The 17,787-nt window shown below is 33.7% G+C and overlaps 1 protein-coding gene across 1 annotated transcript in view; it reads left to right on the top strand.

Annotated features, from left to right (window-relative positions):
* The window catches only part of LOC142982340 (neural cell adhesion molecule 1-like), a 150,137-nt gene extending 142,452 nt beyond the window's left edge, over positions 1 to 7,685 (top strand). The window contains exons 14-19 of the mRNA XM_076128801.1: positions 53 to 226; positions 1,878 to 2,027; positions 2,428 to 2,533; positions 4,230 to 4,372; positions 4,704 to 4,822; positions 6,478 to 7,685. Coding sequence (XP_075984916.1) covers positions 53 to 226; positions 1,878 to 2,027; positions 2,428 to 2,533; positions 4,230 to 4,372; positions 4,704 to 4,822; positions 6,478 to 6,492 — 707 coding nt within the window. The 3' untranslated portion in view covers positions 6,493 to 7,685. The remainder of the gene's footprint in view (positions 1 to 52; positions 227 to 1,877; positions 2,028 to 2,427; positions 2,534 to 4,229; positions 4,373 to 4,703; positions 4,823 to 6,477) is intronic.
* The last annotated feature ends 10,102 nt before the right edge of the window (positions 7,686 to 17,787 follow it).

Here is a 17,787-nt window from a genome sequence, read left to right as displayed (position 1 = left end):
TTCGACTAGATTTTCAAAAAAAACAAGTTTTAAAATCCCATCTTTCCCCCAGCCCGGCCATCATCACCTCGCAACTGCACAGCGCAGAGAATCTTGAAGACCTTGGAGCCGTTCCTCTCAGTCAAGTGTATAGCAGGCTACGACGGAGGACTGAACCAGTACTTCACTTTGGACGTGCTCGGAGAACATGGCAGAGTGATTGCTAATACTACTGCTAGTTATAGTGGTGAGTAGACAGTTTATGGAAAATAACCTTTGGTAATTTTATATGTGTATTTAATTTTTTTAAGGAACCTCAAAAACTTCTGTGGTGTAATGATGATTAAGAGATTGTAAATCCGTTCGAACGCGAATATTTGATCTACCACTGAATTGATTTTAAATTGTCATTGTGCTATGGTCATTTTGTTACTCGCAATTATATACTGACATAGAATAGGTGTTTTTTTTTGTAAATAGCAAACAGCTGGTAAGTTTAGCAGTAAATCATCATACTTTAAACTCACCAAGAAGGGCATAAGTTCAGCCCAGTACCAATAGTATTGTATTCCACATTTTTTTAGGGTCGCTTGTACTTTGGGTGTATTCTTTGTAAAGGGTATAGTTGTGCTCACATCTAAATACTATTCATTTGTGCAGGATGTAAGTATGTTTTTATATAGGAATTAAAAAAAATACGATATACCATTCATAAATATAAAAATAAAATAAACCGTTCCATTAAAAAATGAGATGACATCACACGCGCAGTCATCCATTCATAAAACAAGAATCATTTAATATTTATAAAGACACGGGTGGTGTTAATTGTGCAGATAATTGGTTCGCTTCAATATCGACGTGTTCGAACGTATCGGTAATGTCAGCTCTGTCAAAATGTCTATTAACGTAATGGGATGGAGCAAACTGTGTGCATTTTTCATTAAAAGATATTATGGGCATCAATTACTAATAGATTTTTGTGGTAGGCAATTTTTGAGACTAATATTTGAAGTAGATACCTAATTATTAGGCTTATAAAAGGTGTAGAAACGAAATATTGAATTACATCAGCGGTTTGCGAACAATCGGCTCATCAAAATCGGGCCAACCGTTTAGAGATTATCGGTACTAAGTTTTCTATTTTTTCATGACAGTAGGCAAAATACATAATTATGACGCTTTATTTAATAGTCGGACTAAGGTCAGCATAACCTGCGCTGAAACGTCAAGAAATTAGAGTCAAATACGTTGATTCCCACATAGTACCGTATAAAAAAAGTAAATGTGTAAAGACATTAACTTTTTTGTACGTTGCATTTTATTCAATTCAAATAGTTATTTCGAGAATTGATAGTAAGAGTTCACGTTTCGTAAAACCGAGCAGTCTGCTACAAGCCGGCAACTATTGGTTTTTAATTAATTTGTTAACTGCACTCCATCAATTAATATATTTCAATCCACAATTTTATTCCGATTGGCTGAAAAACTGCTCACAATTTCGTAATGTAATGAACTTCAATATTTACTGCAAATTGGGAGTAAGCAAAAGATAAAATGATTGATACGAAATGTGTTCGTGTTCAGAAATTAAAAAATGTAAAAATATGTAGTACGAAGTGGGTTATTTTTTTAAAAATTAGATACATAAACTATTCCGAAGTAGGTATGTGTCATAATGCATAAATAGTCAAAAGTGTGTCTGTCTATTTCACAATCACTGTTAAACAGATAGGCAGAAAGAATCGTGCCAAAATGTATCCTAAGATACATTTTGGCAGGCTATAAACACGTCTTATAATACCTATCCTATCAAATCATACTGTTTTATCTCACAACGCACATTGAACCCAGATGCAAAAGATTGTTTGGAGATTCATCTGGTGTTTCTTCCTCAGACATGGTAGTATGGTTCAACGTGACCTGGTCTGCTCTGGACTCTTTAGAAGAGGATGAGGAGTTAGCAGTCACAGCCAGGAACAGTAAAGGCTCTTCAGATCCTGTGCTGCTGAGGGATCTGGTGTTTAAGGACACGGAGAAGAGAGCAGGTGAGATTATAGAAATGTAGTCTTCTCATTTTTGAATTAGTCGAGAGTTAAAACATATATTTTAAGTTTGGTTAGGTGACCAAAGATGTAAATTACGTAAACTGACTAACAGGTTTGCTTGCTACAATCAAATGAGTTTAAACTGAATATATTTAATCTATTTGTACTTACCAATAAAAAAAAATCCAAAGGAATGAAAGTAGCAGCTATTGTTGCTCCTGAATTGCATCCTGTAGTCCTATCAGCATGCTGGCAAGGCAGTATAAATAAATTACATAATTTATTTAGATTAAATGAATGTAACCAGTAATTACAATTGAATAGGCGTGTAAATCCTTTATTATAATTCTAAGAAAGATCTCCTCTCTCTTTCCCACCTAACACTAAATACCTTAAACAGAAAGTACAACGCGTGCTGAAACCAAGTTCCCGGCGGCGGCGGCGTTAGCGGGACTAGCTGCTATCCTCACTGCGGCAGGCGCTATCGTAGTGCTAGCTGTGCGCAAGTAAGTTCGTGTTAATACACTCTATGTTAGTCTGAATGTTTGCCTTTAACTAGCGGGCCGGTCTGTTTTCGTCCGATATAGCATGATTTTTATCCTGTTGATCTAATTTCCAGGGGTTTTTGGATCCCATCGATCCCGTTGTACGGGACAACAACCGCTTAATCCTGACAATAACAAATGGATTAAAAAAGAACCATCCTGATTGGTGTACTACCAGACCCGAAAGAACTATCTGTGGATCACACAAATATTTGTTTCGTGTGGGAATCGAAGTCACGACTCTCAACACGCTGGTTGTGGACGCCGTGGTGACCACTTTAACCACAGCTCCACGGAAACCGTCATGATGTGCGTGGATGCATTTTGTTGATTGAAATGTCCTTTGTTATTTGTATAGTATACAAAACTAACACTTTCTGTGTTGCACTGCGAAGTAGGTCCTCGTCATGGTCAAGCTGGCCAAGTGTGAGGGACTTTAAGGATTAGGACACTGGGCAATTCAAACTATATATATTTCTCTCATGATATCTGTATAATAAATGAATAATTCATTTAACCCATCCACTGCTGGGCAAGGGTCTCCTTCCGTAATGAGGGAGGGGTTAGGCCTTGAGTCCACCACGCTGACCAAGTGCAGGTTGGATATAACAAATATTATAATATCATCTTTATTTTGGTTAGTTTCCAAATGCGTTAAAGCTAAATAAATAAATCACTCAACCGAATAATTGATTTCGGGAAAAATTCCATTCTAATTTTGGTAGGCGCTAAAACTTGTCAATTAAAATTCACTATAAATCTAACGAATGAAAAACTCGCTTTTTAACCTATACCTACTGTAGTTGGTTGACGAAAAATCATTCATATAAAAATATTTTTGGGAGCATTATATCCTGGTGATTATTTCGCATCTTTTACGTCTATTTATATTATTATATTTGTTATTTTGATATTTTTAATGCTTCTCAACGTTCCTAGTTACGTAATTAATATAATTATGAATAAAATAAAAACTTGATTAGCAATTCTTTATTATACAACTAGATTTTTAGGGATTCTTTTCGTATATGACAGCCACTCAATTAAAAAAATTGCGAACACATCGTAAATGCAAGTAAAACTGCAATAAACAATTGTCTTATGATATTTTGTATTGTATTCAACAATTCAGTATTGTTGCTCAATAGTTATTCACGTACTGCTTGGCTTTAAGCCAGTTACACTAAGTTAGCAAGTTGGCCGCGTATTGTGTCAAGTAAATAGCATATTTTAGGTAATCAACCATAATATTGTGTGAAATACGATACGAGGTTATATGCGAGAATAGAACACGAACACTACGGAGAACAAAAATGGCTTAAGTTTTGCAATAAAACTAGGTATAATTGTTTTATAGATGCCAATGGTTAGGTTCGAAATAATCACTTGTTTTACCGGTGACCGAAAACATGGTGAAAAAGCTTGCATGTCTAAGATATTTTTAAAACAGTTCTTGAAGGAGTGAAAAGTCCCTAACTTGCATTGTACTCGTAATGAACTCAAGGCACAGGCGATGACCATGGTCCAGTTTCCGGCCAAATCTAGCTTATTCCATGATGGCAAGGTCTTTACTAAATGAGACACGTGTGAAAAAATGGACTGGTTAAAATGTAATGTTTGAAAGTACCCAGTCCTAGTCACTTTTTCTTGTCCTCAGACGCAGTGAGACCACGACTAGTACAAAGCGTCCGTCACAGAGCGTGGTGCAAGTAGACGCTCAAGGAAGACGGTTCCTCATCGCGTATCCAGCGCCGGCTGACAAGCTGGAGACCAAGCCGGATATTTTGAACCCTAAGTCTGGTGAGTAAGGTATAAATTATAGCACGTAAACGAAGGGTGTATCTACTCGTATTTTGCTCACGATATGAAATGTTTATATGTTGAATTACGGCAAGAAGACCGATATGTGTTTTCTTTTTTCTGTAATTTAGATAAGGTGATAACAATTTGGTATAGTTTGTCGTAGCCTCTTCTTACAAACTTGAAAATGTTTTAATTGGCTCATCATTTATTAATGGAACAAAGAAAAAATACGTGTCAAATATTTTTCCATTACCTGTCTGACGGAAAAGTAAAACATCATTTAAGTACCCCGTCCCTATTATATGGTTAATGGAGTATAAACCTTCAGACAACGAGCCTCCCCGCGTGGTGCTGGAGTCCACGGACAGCAAGAGCTACACCATCAGGGAGGCGAGCAGCGAACCACACAAGTCAGCCTACAGCCCTCCACCCACACAAGAAGATATGGTATGAACCTTATTACAACCTTATTTTAAACTTGGGGAATACTTTATGCATACACCTACAGTCCTACACCCTGGGTGGAGTGCAGGGTTATGTGGGACTCTACCGCCGTAAGAGAGCATAACCCACTAAACCAAACGTATTATTGCCTGACAACTTAGCAAAGAGCTTTGGCACGCACGATGTATCTCAATTATATTAAACAGTTTTGTGTATAAAAAATAAAGTATATGTATCAAACAGGCCGCCGACAAAAGACAAGCAGGTCACTGATGTCCTAAATTTTAATTTTTGTGTACCTCCGACAGTCGCGTAGCATTTAAGGCTCTCCCTAAGTTGTTGTCCAAAAGCTTAGTAAAGAATTTAAAAAAAACATACCTTTCATCCGGATACATGGAGATATTTTAAAAAATATGTACTCCATCAGGATTTAGTAACAAAGTCCAAACTACCGGACTGTAACAATAACTCTTAAGATTCTCTAAAGAATACCTACATTTTCACTGATCCATTTCATCATAAATTCCTTTGGGATTTCCTTAGAAGTACGTACGTCCCTAAGTAATTATACGATTTTTCGATGATGATTAATGATGGTGATGATTTATGTAACCGGAAGTCATGACAAATAGGGTACCCGACGACCAGTCAAATCAGCTATTCGTTATGAAATGTCACAAACACATTTCATAATTAAAACGAAACAGAACATATTGATACAATATCGTATATTGTTGGGGTCAAACGGATACCTCATATAATGTTTCAGTCTGCAACAACTACTTTCAAAATGTTTCTCCGAATATTACGTATTGACTTTTTACCTAAAATATTTTTTCTTTAACCCGGTCAACTACCTTATTTCCAGTTCAAAGAAAGTTTGTGCTTATTCATACTTATTCTAGACAGCATTAAATGTAATGCTCCCACTATCCGAAGGCTTCATATAAATATTTATCCTTTGAAATCTACCCTAAAAATAGCTAAACCCAAACATGATAATTTTAATTATACTTCGCTCATAGATCGTCTAATAACTCAGGACAATAACGAAAATTTTCATATTTCACATAATCCCTTGTTTTTGGTACAACGTTTATTAAAGGAAACAAAAGGTTCCTGGCTAGCTAACATTAGGTACTTAGTTTTCTTTGTTATTATTTATTTGATAAACGAAGATATTCTGGATACTAATTTATACAGGCTTGAAACATACAGCTTGGAAAATAGTGCCTTCTTATTGTTCAGTAACTTTAGGTAAGAGTGTTCAGTGTCCAAATAAAAAGTCACTTAAGTGACTTTTGTGAACTTTTTAAATATTAATCAATTTTCAATAATAAAAAAAATAATTAAATAGGGTGTCTATTTAATTTTTTTTTTATTATTGTTTACGGATTCTTTAAACTCTGAATGTGTGCAGATAAATTTCGATAAATCCTAAGTAGACTGGAAACTGTAAAAAACTGTATAGGATAAAAAAAAATCTATTATTCCGGGAACAGACAGCCTAGTAGTAGTACAATAAAGGTTTAAAAAAATAGGTCTATGTTTTAAAAGCGTAACATTGGTCTACAAGGAAATAAATTACCTTCAAAATTGTTTTCTACTTCCAGTTGTTTGTACATTCTCCTCAAGTAAACAAAATAACATTGTTTCAGATACCAGAGAGATAGCAGACAAACACGACCGAGTGTGCACTGTAAATATGATCATTTCAAAGACTATTATTTAATAAATTGTAAATTCCAAATGCCAACAAATAATTATTATTAGTATGTAAGTTAATATAGAATTTATAGGCGAATCTTCCATATCAATCTAATATTTGTAATATATTTGAGATTTGATCTGTATTGCGTTTTTTAAGGTTAATTATATATTATATGGTCGCAATTTATTTGAAATAAATGATGTATAAGGTCTTATGTGGCAACTAAGCCTTAATTTTACAATTAGTTTTTCCAAGATATGTCTCTCTTAACATATTAATTATAAAATGAAAAGCTTAATTGAACTGAACCAGTGGAATGCATTTATTTACCAGTTTTTTTATGGTTTACTAAATTTAATTATAACGAAAGAAAACTACTACAAACCACAAGCTATAATCTAACTGGCTTCTAAATATGACGAAAGGCTCGAAACTTCGAATAACAAGAGCATAGAAAAAACGTAGATACAAAATTGATTTCACATTCATTTAGTTATTCCTATCCAAATATGAATTTATGTGACGCAAACGTTTTAGAGTGTGGAATATGAAAAAAATAAAACGTCGTTTCATATTTGTCAAAACTGACATAGATTTATTGCAAAAATATATATTTTTAGTATTCGTTTTTTAAAATGGCTAAAACTGCTTTTTTGTTTCAATGAATACAAGAATGAATTTACATATCAACTCTTATGAAATAAGTTTTTAAATAAGACTTTATGTTTCATAATTATAAAAGAAACGCTTTTGTCTTCAATTCTCTTGAAAGTCCTAGGTTTGATGCCTACCAGAATTGATTAAAAAAATTAAGAAATAATTGTGTTTCTCTTCTTAACAAGGACATTTTTATGTTATCTTAAGCTTATCATAAGCCTATGCGTATCACGTATCTCAGTTGACAACTAGTGTACGTAAAATTGATGGTCACTATTCAGTACAGTGCTGCTTTGACGTAACGTGTTATTCATTCTAAGGGAGAAAGCAATGTACAGCATAGTGGCTTTCGAATAGTTGTCAATTGAGATACATGATAGCCTCCCAGGTTGTGAACCTTGAACTTCAAATTGTATTTATAACTTTCCTGCTTAGCCATTTAACAGATTACAGTAATATGTTATGTATGTTTGTAAAAAAACGCTCTGAAGATCAAAATCTCGCAAAATGTTATATATAAGAGAAACTATGTGAATTATTATAATAAACGTTGAATTATTAAATAAACTTACGGTTTTTATTACGATTTTTATTTATTTTCTGAAACTTTTACCTAATTTATTTACGTAAAATATAATATATATAAGGTAAGTATAATTACACGCATAAACGTACAGCGTGTCAATTTTTTCTATACATATGATAAACGGTTATTCAAATATAAAAAATATAAATTATAAACTCTATACATTATAACATTAATACACTATAATCATATCAGTAAGTCATAAATTTATAAAAACAACTTAGAAACAAAAAGTCAAATAAATAATCTACTAAAATGACCAACAAAACGTATATAAGAAATAATATCAATGCTATTTTTGACATCAATAACTTAATGGTTTCATCCTGAAGTTCAGAGCGAAATAAAAATAATATTTTTAGTTCATGTTCAGAAAAGTGTATTTTATATACTTATATCATACCAGTATATAAGCAGAGAAGTTTTACCGCCATGCCAATATGGTATGTTAAAAGAGAATTCTGCCTATATTTTTGAACAAAATATCTGATATATGTCAATAATAAATTACGTCTTATAGTTTCTAAAAAATCCCTAAGATATTGTTTATAGTAAACTTTTGTTTCGTTTCGTTCTCCCAAAGATATTTTATAAAATCAATAATCTCTGACATTCGTTAACAATGGTCAGGAGCTTGAAAGACTGACAACCAGTCTTACCGAAGAGTATCGTGTTATAACCCAGGTAACTGGGTTGTGGAAGTTCGATAGGTAGTCGCTGCATGTTAAACACTGGTATCTAGCTTCGGTGAGACCGGAAGCCGACTCGGACATAGTCGGAAGAAAGGCTAGGCCGATTAATCTGCCCAGCTTGTAGCTATATTCATATAAACTTAAATAACGCGACCATCCAATCATATTTATGGACCATATACCAACATGTCGGAACAGATATGATCATATAACGTATAAACTTAGCTCATAATACGTACAGGTCGTACAGTTTATAACGGTAAGGTAAGAGGTATCTTGTATTGAGCTTCATGCAAATATGAGACAGTTTTGAAACTATTGGACCTATTGGTAGATATACCACTTACAAGTGAATATCAAAATATTAATCATGTATGTATTTCAGTTGACAATTTGAAAACGACTTTGCTGTACATTGTTCTCTTCTGTAAATTATAGTGATTAACACGTTACGTCGAAGCAACAATGTACTATAGTGACTATCAATTTGACGTACACTAGCTGTCAACTGAGATACGTGATAAGTTAAGGTGTAAATATTTCTAAACTTATTACCATACTAGCTTCGCATTTTTCGTTCGAGCCTGAAATTCTACGCTTTGGAATATAATATTTCGATCAGTCAATATTTTTCCCAAAGCAGTTAAGCCATTTTCACATGTAAGAGTGACAAACAAACAAACACTTTATACATACTCATAATATTTTCCTCAAAAACATTACATTATTTATTCATTGTGGTAATCGAACCCACGACCCCTTAACCACATCAAACATGATTACATTAAAACTATCTATCCCAAACTACCGCATAGTCCATTAATGATCTAAATTATTCTAAATAGGGTCACACTTTGAACAACTTATATGACTTTTAGAGTGGTTTATTAGGGTCCCAGTTATTAAGGCACATCTGAATATGGCACGATCTTCCAACAAACTTATTATACGCGAAGCAAATCATCAAGTGAGTAAACAATTTAGCTAAATGAGATTTCCCGGATAGATTGTGTTGTTTTGGTTGAATCTGTGAAGTTAGTTGTGCAGAGAAGCGTTTGATGGTGTAGCTAATACAATAATAGAAATAATAATGATATTTTTGTAGGTAAAGTAAAGTTAAGCAATCTTCATTTCGGTCGGGAAATAGATGGGTAGCCATTTCGGCTTAAAGTTTTTTTTTTGTTTTAAAAGACAATTCCCGCACTAAGACTTTTACGACGCGAGGACTTTGACAAACATACAAACAACAAGAAAAGGTAGAACTAGACCCAAAACAACAATTTTGTGTATCGCACAAATTAATTTTTCCGTGTATGAATCGAACCCAAGACCTCCCAACGCAATGGTAGCGGCATGGCGACTTTAACCACTGCACTACTGAGGCAATCAGTTAAGTTTAGGTTTGTTTTTATATATTAGGTGAGAGCACGTGTAAATTATGAAAAGAAGTTGACAAAAATATGCAATCTAAAAAAGCAACACTAAGTCAATTTTATATTAAAATCTTTCGGTCCAAGGCAATTTGTAAAAATACACCCGAAGCCAAATATTTCGCAATATTGTAAATAATTAATTATGTTATTTCATTTTGTAGCAGGTATCAATTCGATACAACGAATATAAATAAAGATAATATCCAATATAAACAGCGATTCAGCAGAATATTTCGCATTGATTTAATATTTGTAACGCAATTTGAAGACTGTAAAATATTTGTGCAACGAATTTTGATGTTCTGGAATTTGCTCAAAATCAAAATGAAACAAGTTGTTTAAAATCCATTTGTATTTTGGAAACTGGAAAATCGTTTCATTGATTATAATCAAATTATACCGATTAAATTTTGGACACTAAATGTCATCACACTTTTTTTCACACAATAATAGTATAGGTAGTTAAGTGATTCCTAATTTCACAGGTCATAGAACGAACCCATAACTTAACCCAACTTCGGACTAAAGTGCTGTTGATCTTTATAAATTAATTTAGAATAATTACACAGCTTTATAAAAATTAGAAAAACTTCTACACCTATTCGAGGCGCGAATACATTTCCCTTACATAGTGGTTTAATATATTATATATCTATCAGTTATCCTGGATAAGCGTAAAAAGCTAAATAAATGGAATGGGATTGTTTTAATTGATTTGTATTTTAATCCTTTACACCAGAGCCACGATTCTCTACCACTATCGACTACCGACAACCGGCTAGCTATCGAAATTTTGACATTTAGATTGTACTGCCAAAATGTTTCCTACGACACTCGTCAGAGGTGCTGATCAGATTTTTATACAAAATTTCTCGATGACAGTTCGGTTGTCTGTAGTCGATAGTAGTAGAGAATCGAGGCACAGCACTCAATTCTTTAACCACCTTTACTTACATAATGCGTGGAATCATTTATAACCTATCAAAATTCTCTACAACTACAATATTTAGTTAATAGAAACAGTAACTAAATCAACGCAGTAAGCGCTCCATGTAGGGCTGTATTATTGATAAAAGGATTAACTACACAGCGGTATTAAATAATTTACGAGGTCGTTTGTTACGTGCGAACGTTATCATTTTATTGCCAACCCTGTTCAAGTGTTTAGTAATCGGTTATAGTTTGGTATAACTATTTATTTTAAATCGATGTAGATTTGTAACGTTTACAGTTAGCATACACAGAATTTAAATAACATACCTTGTCTAGTCGAAGATTCATGGAGCCATAGACAAGACAAAAATTTGGAGTCTTTGGTCAACCGACATCGCTCTTTACACGACTCGCTCGCAAAAGGACCCACTCACAGCTGGACTCGCTGGCAACTGGACCTCTTCACTTCTGGCCCCGCTCTATACAGGACCCGCGTGTCGAATACAAATACATGAATGTATATGTAGTCTCTGACGACGAGGTCGGACTAGGACTACGGACGAAGAAGGACTAGGCAGACTCCACTGCCATTTTGGGAAGTTAGAAAGAGCCTAGGCCCTTTGTGACGTGCTTTAAACTGAGCTATAGTGCTCAGTTAAGCAACCGTAAGTTTAGTTTTGTTTTGTTGTCATTTTGCATGCACATGAATCCTCATTCAAGTTCGAAACCGGATGTAACTGGCGTTATATTTTGTAATACTATATAATATGCATGAAAAAGATAACGAAGTCAAAATTAATTTATATCTGATAGAATTTAGTAAACCAACACTTTAAAATTCTCTCAAAAATCCACAAATAACAAAAACAAAATCACTCATAAGAAATTCATTAAATTATATTTGAATTCATCGTCACCGGAGTCCCGCGGCATCGACTGATTTATTCCTCCCAATAGTATCGATACGAATCAATTATTCGATTCTCGCAATAAATCGAGAGCTTTACTCGATAGAGTTGCTTACTCCGATACTAAATATTTATTGGCTCTATATGTAATGCGATATACCCATTATATTATCGATTTAATTATAACAATTTGTATTGGGAATGTTGTATTGTTACGTTAACTTGTGGAGTGTTTATATGTGAGGTAAGGATTGAGATAGGTGATCATGATCTACATTTTTCGAGTTTTGTAACTTTGTTAGGCATTTATCGAAAATGCATTGCATGATTTTATTGCTAAACTACTTAACTGTGTAAGTATGTTGCAATGGTTACGGTGGTCGCCTCGTTACTGCAGGCATTAAGTGTAGTGTGTTCAATTTCAATTAGCCATAAGCTCTGGTTATTGTAATTCCAAAACACAGGTTTCTAGTTTAGAAATATTCGAACTACAAGCACATAATTTGATAGACATAAGAGTTTGTCAATTATTTTTCAATAAAAATAAGCACTTCAAAACTTAACTACTATCAATATTTCACCTCTAAAGTATTAAATATCCACACTACTATAGTATCTTCCTGCTCGTCCGAAAGCCCATAACGACGGGTTCCGTACATAAAAGTTTTCTTAACCCTATCTGAACACCATAAATAGTAATCTGTGAAACCCCATCGATTGATGTGGGACTAATAATAGGCCGTTTGGAGGGTTGATTGTACGATCTGATGGTGGACTATAAAACCTGTTTTATAATACCATATGGGAGGGAGGGCTATGGGAATCGGTTTTGTGATGGTATGAATGGTTATATATGCAGTTGGTCATGAGAAGGATCATTTGAAGCACGCGAGGGCTCAACGATTCAGGCATACATATCTAAATATATATAACCCAAAGGTAACTGACGGACATAGTGATCTATCAACGCACAGCACAAACCACTGGACGGATCGGGCTGAAATTTGGCATGCAGGTAGGCATTTGATAAGAAAGGATTTTGATCAATTCTACCCCCAAGGGGATAAAAGTTTGTATGAAAATTCTGGCCCAAGTCACTAATCACGCGGACAAAGTCGCGGGACAAAAGCTAGTCTCAACATAAGACTAAAAGTTCGCCGGTTCGAATCATGGTGATGATACTTGGACATGGCATCAGGCTCATAAGATACCATATTTTTTTAAAAGTTTCAGTAAGCTTCTTTAGAAGTTACTGAGTCTTAAAAATTACGATTCCTTCATTCATTCTTAAAACAATACAATTTTACTAGTTTTACTATCAAACATCTCAAGCTCTACAGATCCGTGGAAAAATTCCTTGAATAAGGAACGTTCACGATAAATACAGCCGGTGTTGCCTAAAAAAAATAAACAAACATCTCCATTAACTATCAATTTTGTAATATTAGTACCCATAGAAATATTCCAGTGAAAAACCATAAAGTAATAAATATGAAAAATAATAAAGCTCTATTATAAAAGTATAAAAATAAACGTTGCATTGTAAACACAGTGTTATTAAGCATTTAATCGTATCTGACGTTGACAGAGGCGTAAACTATAAACTTATGGCGAACAAGGATAGATTTTTCAACACATTTTCTTTCACTATACTGTTCCCCAACACGCACTTGGCCAGCGTGGTGGACTCTTAAGCCTAACCCCTCCCTCATTACGGGAGGAGACCCTTGCCCAGCAGTGGGACAGTAATGGGTTACATTTATACTGTTCTTACGACTCACCTAAGGCCTAATTTCCTTTGCCAACATTAATTGGTGATTTTGTATTAAATCTATCAGAATCTAGCATGCAAATTTTTATTAAAATATTCATACTTTTTAACTAACATACAACTGCCCGTTTGGCGCAATGTTTAACGTAGTCATCTCCCGCTACAACCGTAGCAAAGCGTGTGGTGGGTTCGAATCCCATGAGAATCTGTTCTGAGCCTGTTTGCTAACGTTTCTATATGTATGTTTTTCAGTTATTTGGTTACCATAGTACAAGCTCCGCTTAGTTTGGAATCAAATGACCGTGTGTGAGTTGCCGAATGATATTTATTTATTTCCTCATAACTTGCCCCACGCGAGTGCCATGGGCGGTGGCAGTCAAAGTCGTTACATGCACTTAAATACACTGTCGACATCCTATTAGCCTCATTTTAACAACCAATATTCTGTATTTTCGCCTACAATTATATACACAGTATAATTTTATTATTAAATATGTTTGTGCTTGTTAAAAGATGAATTATCGATTGAAACGGTTAGAAACTTTAAACTTTCCGATTTTGGCGATTGTGCTAATTATTATAAGTCATGGTTTCGGTCATTTTATAATTTTGTATCATTATAGTAAAAGTTTAATGGCTGAGACCGACTTGCGATAAAAATATTGTGCACTAGCTGACCCGCGCAACTTCGCTTGCGTCACAGAGAGAATGCGTGAATTTTTGCCCCGTTTTTGTAACATTTTTTATTGGTACTATGCTCCTATTGGTCGTAGCGTGATGATATATAGCCTACTAGCTGACCCGCGCAACTTCGCTTGCGTCACATAAGAGAGAATGCGTCAAAATTTTCCTCGTTTTTGTAACATTTTTTATTCGTACTCTGCTCCTATTGGTTGTAGCGTGATGATATATAGCCTATAGCCTTCCTCAATAAATGGGCTATCTAACACTGAAAGAATTTTTCAAATCGGACCAGTAGTTCCTGAGATTAGCGCGTTCAAACAAACAAACAAACAATCAAACAAACAAACTCTTCAGCTTTATAATATTAGTATAGATAACCTTCCTCGATAAATAGGCTCTCTAACACTGAAAGATTTTTTTAAATCGGACCAGTAGTTCCTGAGATTAGCGCGTTCAAACAAACAAACAAACAAACAAACTCTTCAGCTTTATAATATTAGTAAGTATAGATATGTTTTTCATTTGAACTACGAGTATCACACTAATTTCTGGTTAATAATAAGTTCTACGTTTGGCGCTGCTTCAATCAATAAATTGAGAGAAGTCAAACCTTAAAAAAATAGAATACTAATAAAAAAGTATTAAAAGAGACCACATGAATATCATAATTTTGTCAGCAAATCTTAAATTTTATCGAATGCCAACCCAAATCATAACATTTTTATAGCTTTTCAAAAATTATGATCAATATTTTACTTCACCTAGGGCTAGAACCTAGACCCTCGTGCTAGTACGAGGTAATATGTAAAAAATGTGCTGTACATGAGAAAGAAAATTACCTTCATAAAGCTTAAATAAGGCGGTGTTCACATTGATGGAATACTTTAATATTAAATGCCAGTCATAATAGAGTGTGAACTAGCGAAACAACTCACTTGGTCACAGTAGTACTATAACTTTCTTTAATAAAAATATTTTTATAGACAATATTTCAATTTTACATAATAGTTTATAGATAACTAAGGGAAACTATGATTTGTATGTTCTATTTTTTGGTTGTTTAAGGACTGCATATTTATATGTGTTTTTAGTTACAATGTGTGTTTATCAATGCAACATCTATTTTCTTAATGTTAAAAAAATAAATATACATAAATAAATTAAAATAGAGCACATAATGGCTCGCTTATACGTCATCTACTTCCTTCAAACAATTCGATGACAATAACAAAATAATAAACAAAAAACCTTTATACGATGTTTTATAAAAAATAATGAACAAATTTCAAAGTATCAGCAGTATATAGTTTATGTAAACGAGTCTTAACGCGCTATGAATTCTTTCAAGCGTCGATACTGAAGCTTTTACAAACTCATCATTTTTCTAGCCTTTTTACAATATCTCACTACGCGTGGCGTAACAAGGCTGTGATACACTGTGGGCAAGGAAGTGTAACGAAAACAGATATATTGTAAAATTATCTGATAATGAAGGATTTTTTTGGGAAGATATGAACAGGGGTGTAGCGTAATAGTATACGACTGTAATTGCTAAAATGTAGGTAATAGTTTATTTAAAGTATCTCCCCTTAAGACTATTTGAACTTTTATTGCAAACGATTTATCGCAACAGAGCATATGGAAAATGTATAAAGACATATATTATGCAACTTTTTACGGGCGCCATTAATTTATTCTGGAATAAAGTAAATACCTTTTGTTTATCAATACCTTTTTGAGTGATATAATGTAACAGGTAGATAGACACCTAAACACCTAATATATAGAACTACAAAATGGATTCAATAATTGCTGATATTGTGTTATAGTCTGTTTTATGAAACGAGAAGTTTCAAATGTACAAAAACGTGAACGGAATGTATGAAAATAGTACGTAAAATATAAGTGTTTTTACATACTCCCAGTGAACAAAAGCCTAACAATGATCCAGTAAATTTTCCCCCGGATCGAACATAACAGTTTCAAGAAGAAAATGAAGGAAATTCTCTCTTTTACTAGAATATTCTAAATATATAATAAGTACTCATCCAACGATTTACTTGCGCGTCATAGATTGTATTGAAATATTCTTATATTCTTGTTTTGATCGTTTTGAGGAAAATTTATAACATGATTCTTTTAGATTAGGATTGATTTTGGAAGGGAGTTTTTGCGGAAATGAATGTTGGTTTATCAGGGGAATAATTTATCAATTAGGTATGATTATAGAGATTTATTTATTTATTTACAGTTTCTGACGGTATTTTTTCAAAATATTGCTCCTGTATGGCAGAAGGCAGAGGTGTATAAAATCCTCCCAATTTTCATGATTTTAAAAATATTCGTACAGGAATTGGGAATACCAAATCGCATTTTTAGTTGGCCCAAGGAGTCAACCTGAGATTTCGATTGCTAGATCTCTGACCACAGAGACATGCAAAACAATCAGTTCTTAAAAATACATCAGAATAACAAAATCTCAGTAAACTTACCTACATAGATGATATCGTGGTTATTTCATACAACCATGAAAAAAATAATGTAATATCTATCCATCTACTAATAATAATTAATTTATAATATAATTATATTTCCATCTACTTTTAGAAGAACAATAGCATTCATTGTAAGTAAAGCAACGTTCTTTAATTTCGTAGTCAAAATTTCTATTGAAATAGCATCCAATCCACTAACTTACCAATACCTTCTGCACCATCAACCCATAGATATTTAATGGCCACTAAAACCGAAATTTATTCACGAACAAACCAAGTAACAACCGTAAATTGAATTTATACCTCAAATCGTAAAATATCGGTACCCAAAGACTTCCTGAAGATTCACCATTAACAATAAATAAATACACTTTAAAACAATAAAATTCGACGCTGCGAACTTCCTGACAGTTATCCATCTAATTTACACTTGAGGCCGGAAAGTTTGACTCGTTTTAAGGTACTTGTATATTAGTGGATTAGTCGTAAAACAAGATGGTAAATATTGTAATACAGTAAAGTTTTTTGAAAAATCTATACTGCTAAGGTGCCTTAATCTTTCATTGAATATAACCTCTCACTGCCTGTGTGCTTTTGTAGTCTAAGGCCTTTTGTATACTACTACTTCTGATTACGAGTTCGCTTCCAGTATCGGCAAAGTTCTATTGGTATTTTCTAATTTGTATTAGAATTTTATCGATGCAAACGGTAAGAGACTCGCCAATATTACATGGGACTAATATTGTTAATGGCAAAACATGGGTGTGTTACAACCTCTACCTACAAAATCAAGGATAAAAGACACGATGTTATGCATATATGTACGATAGTATATCCCCATTTCCTGCCAGTATAATTTAAAACAGAATTTCCTCAATAGAAAAATAGACTCCCTACTCAAATTAGATTCGTATCGATTATAATCTAGAACAAAACCATTGGGTCGGGAGGTCGTGGGTTCGATTTCCACACGGTACAATAAATTAGTATATTATAATATAACTGTTTCGGGTCTGGTTGAACCGTGTGTCCGTTGTTTGTGTGTCCATGTTGTATGTTTGTAAGTCCCGCGACACAAGAGCAATTTTTAGTGCGGGA

This window comes from Anticarsia gemmatalis, chromosome 21 (assembly GCF_050436995.1).
Source record: "Anticarsia gemmatalis isolate Benzon Research Colony breed Stoneville strain chromosome 21, ilAntGemm2 primary, whole genome shotgun sequence".
Lineage (NCBI taxonomy): Eukaryota > Metazoa > Arthropoda > Insecta > Lepidoptera > Erebidae > Anticarsia > Anticarsia gemmatalis.
This window is presented reverse-complemented; position numbering and strand designations above follow the sequence as displayed.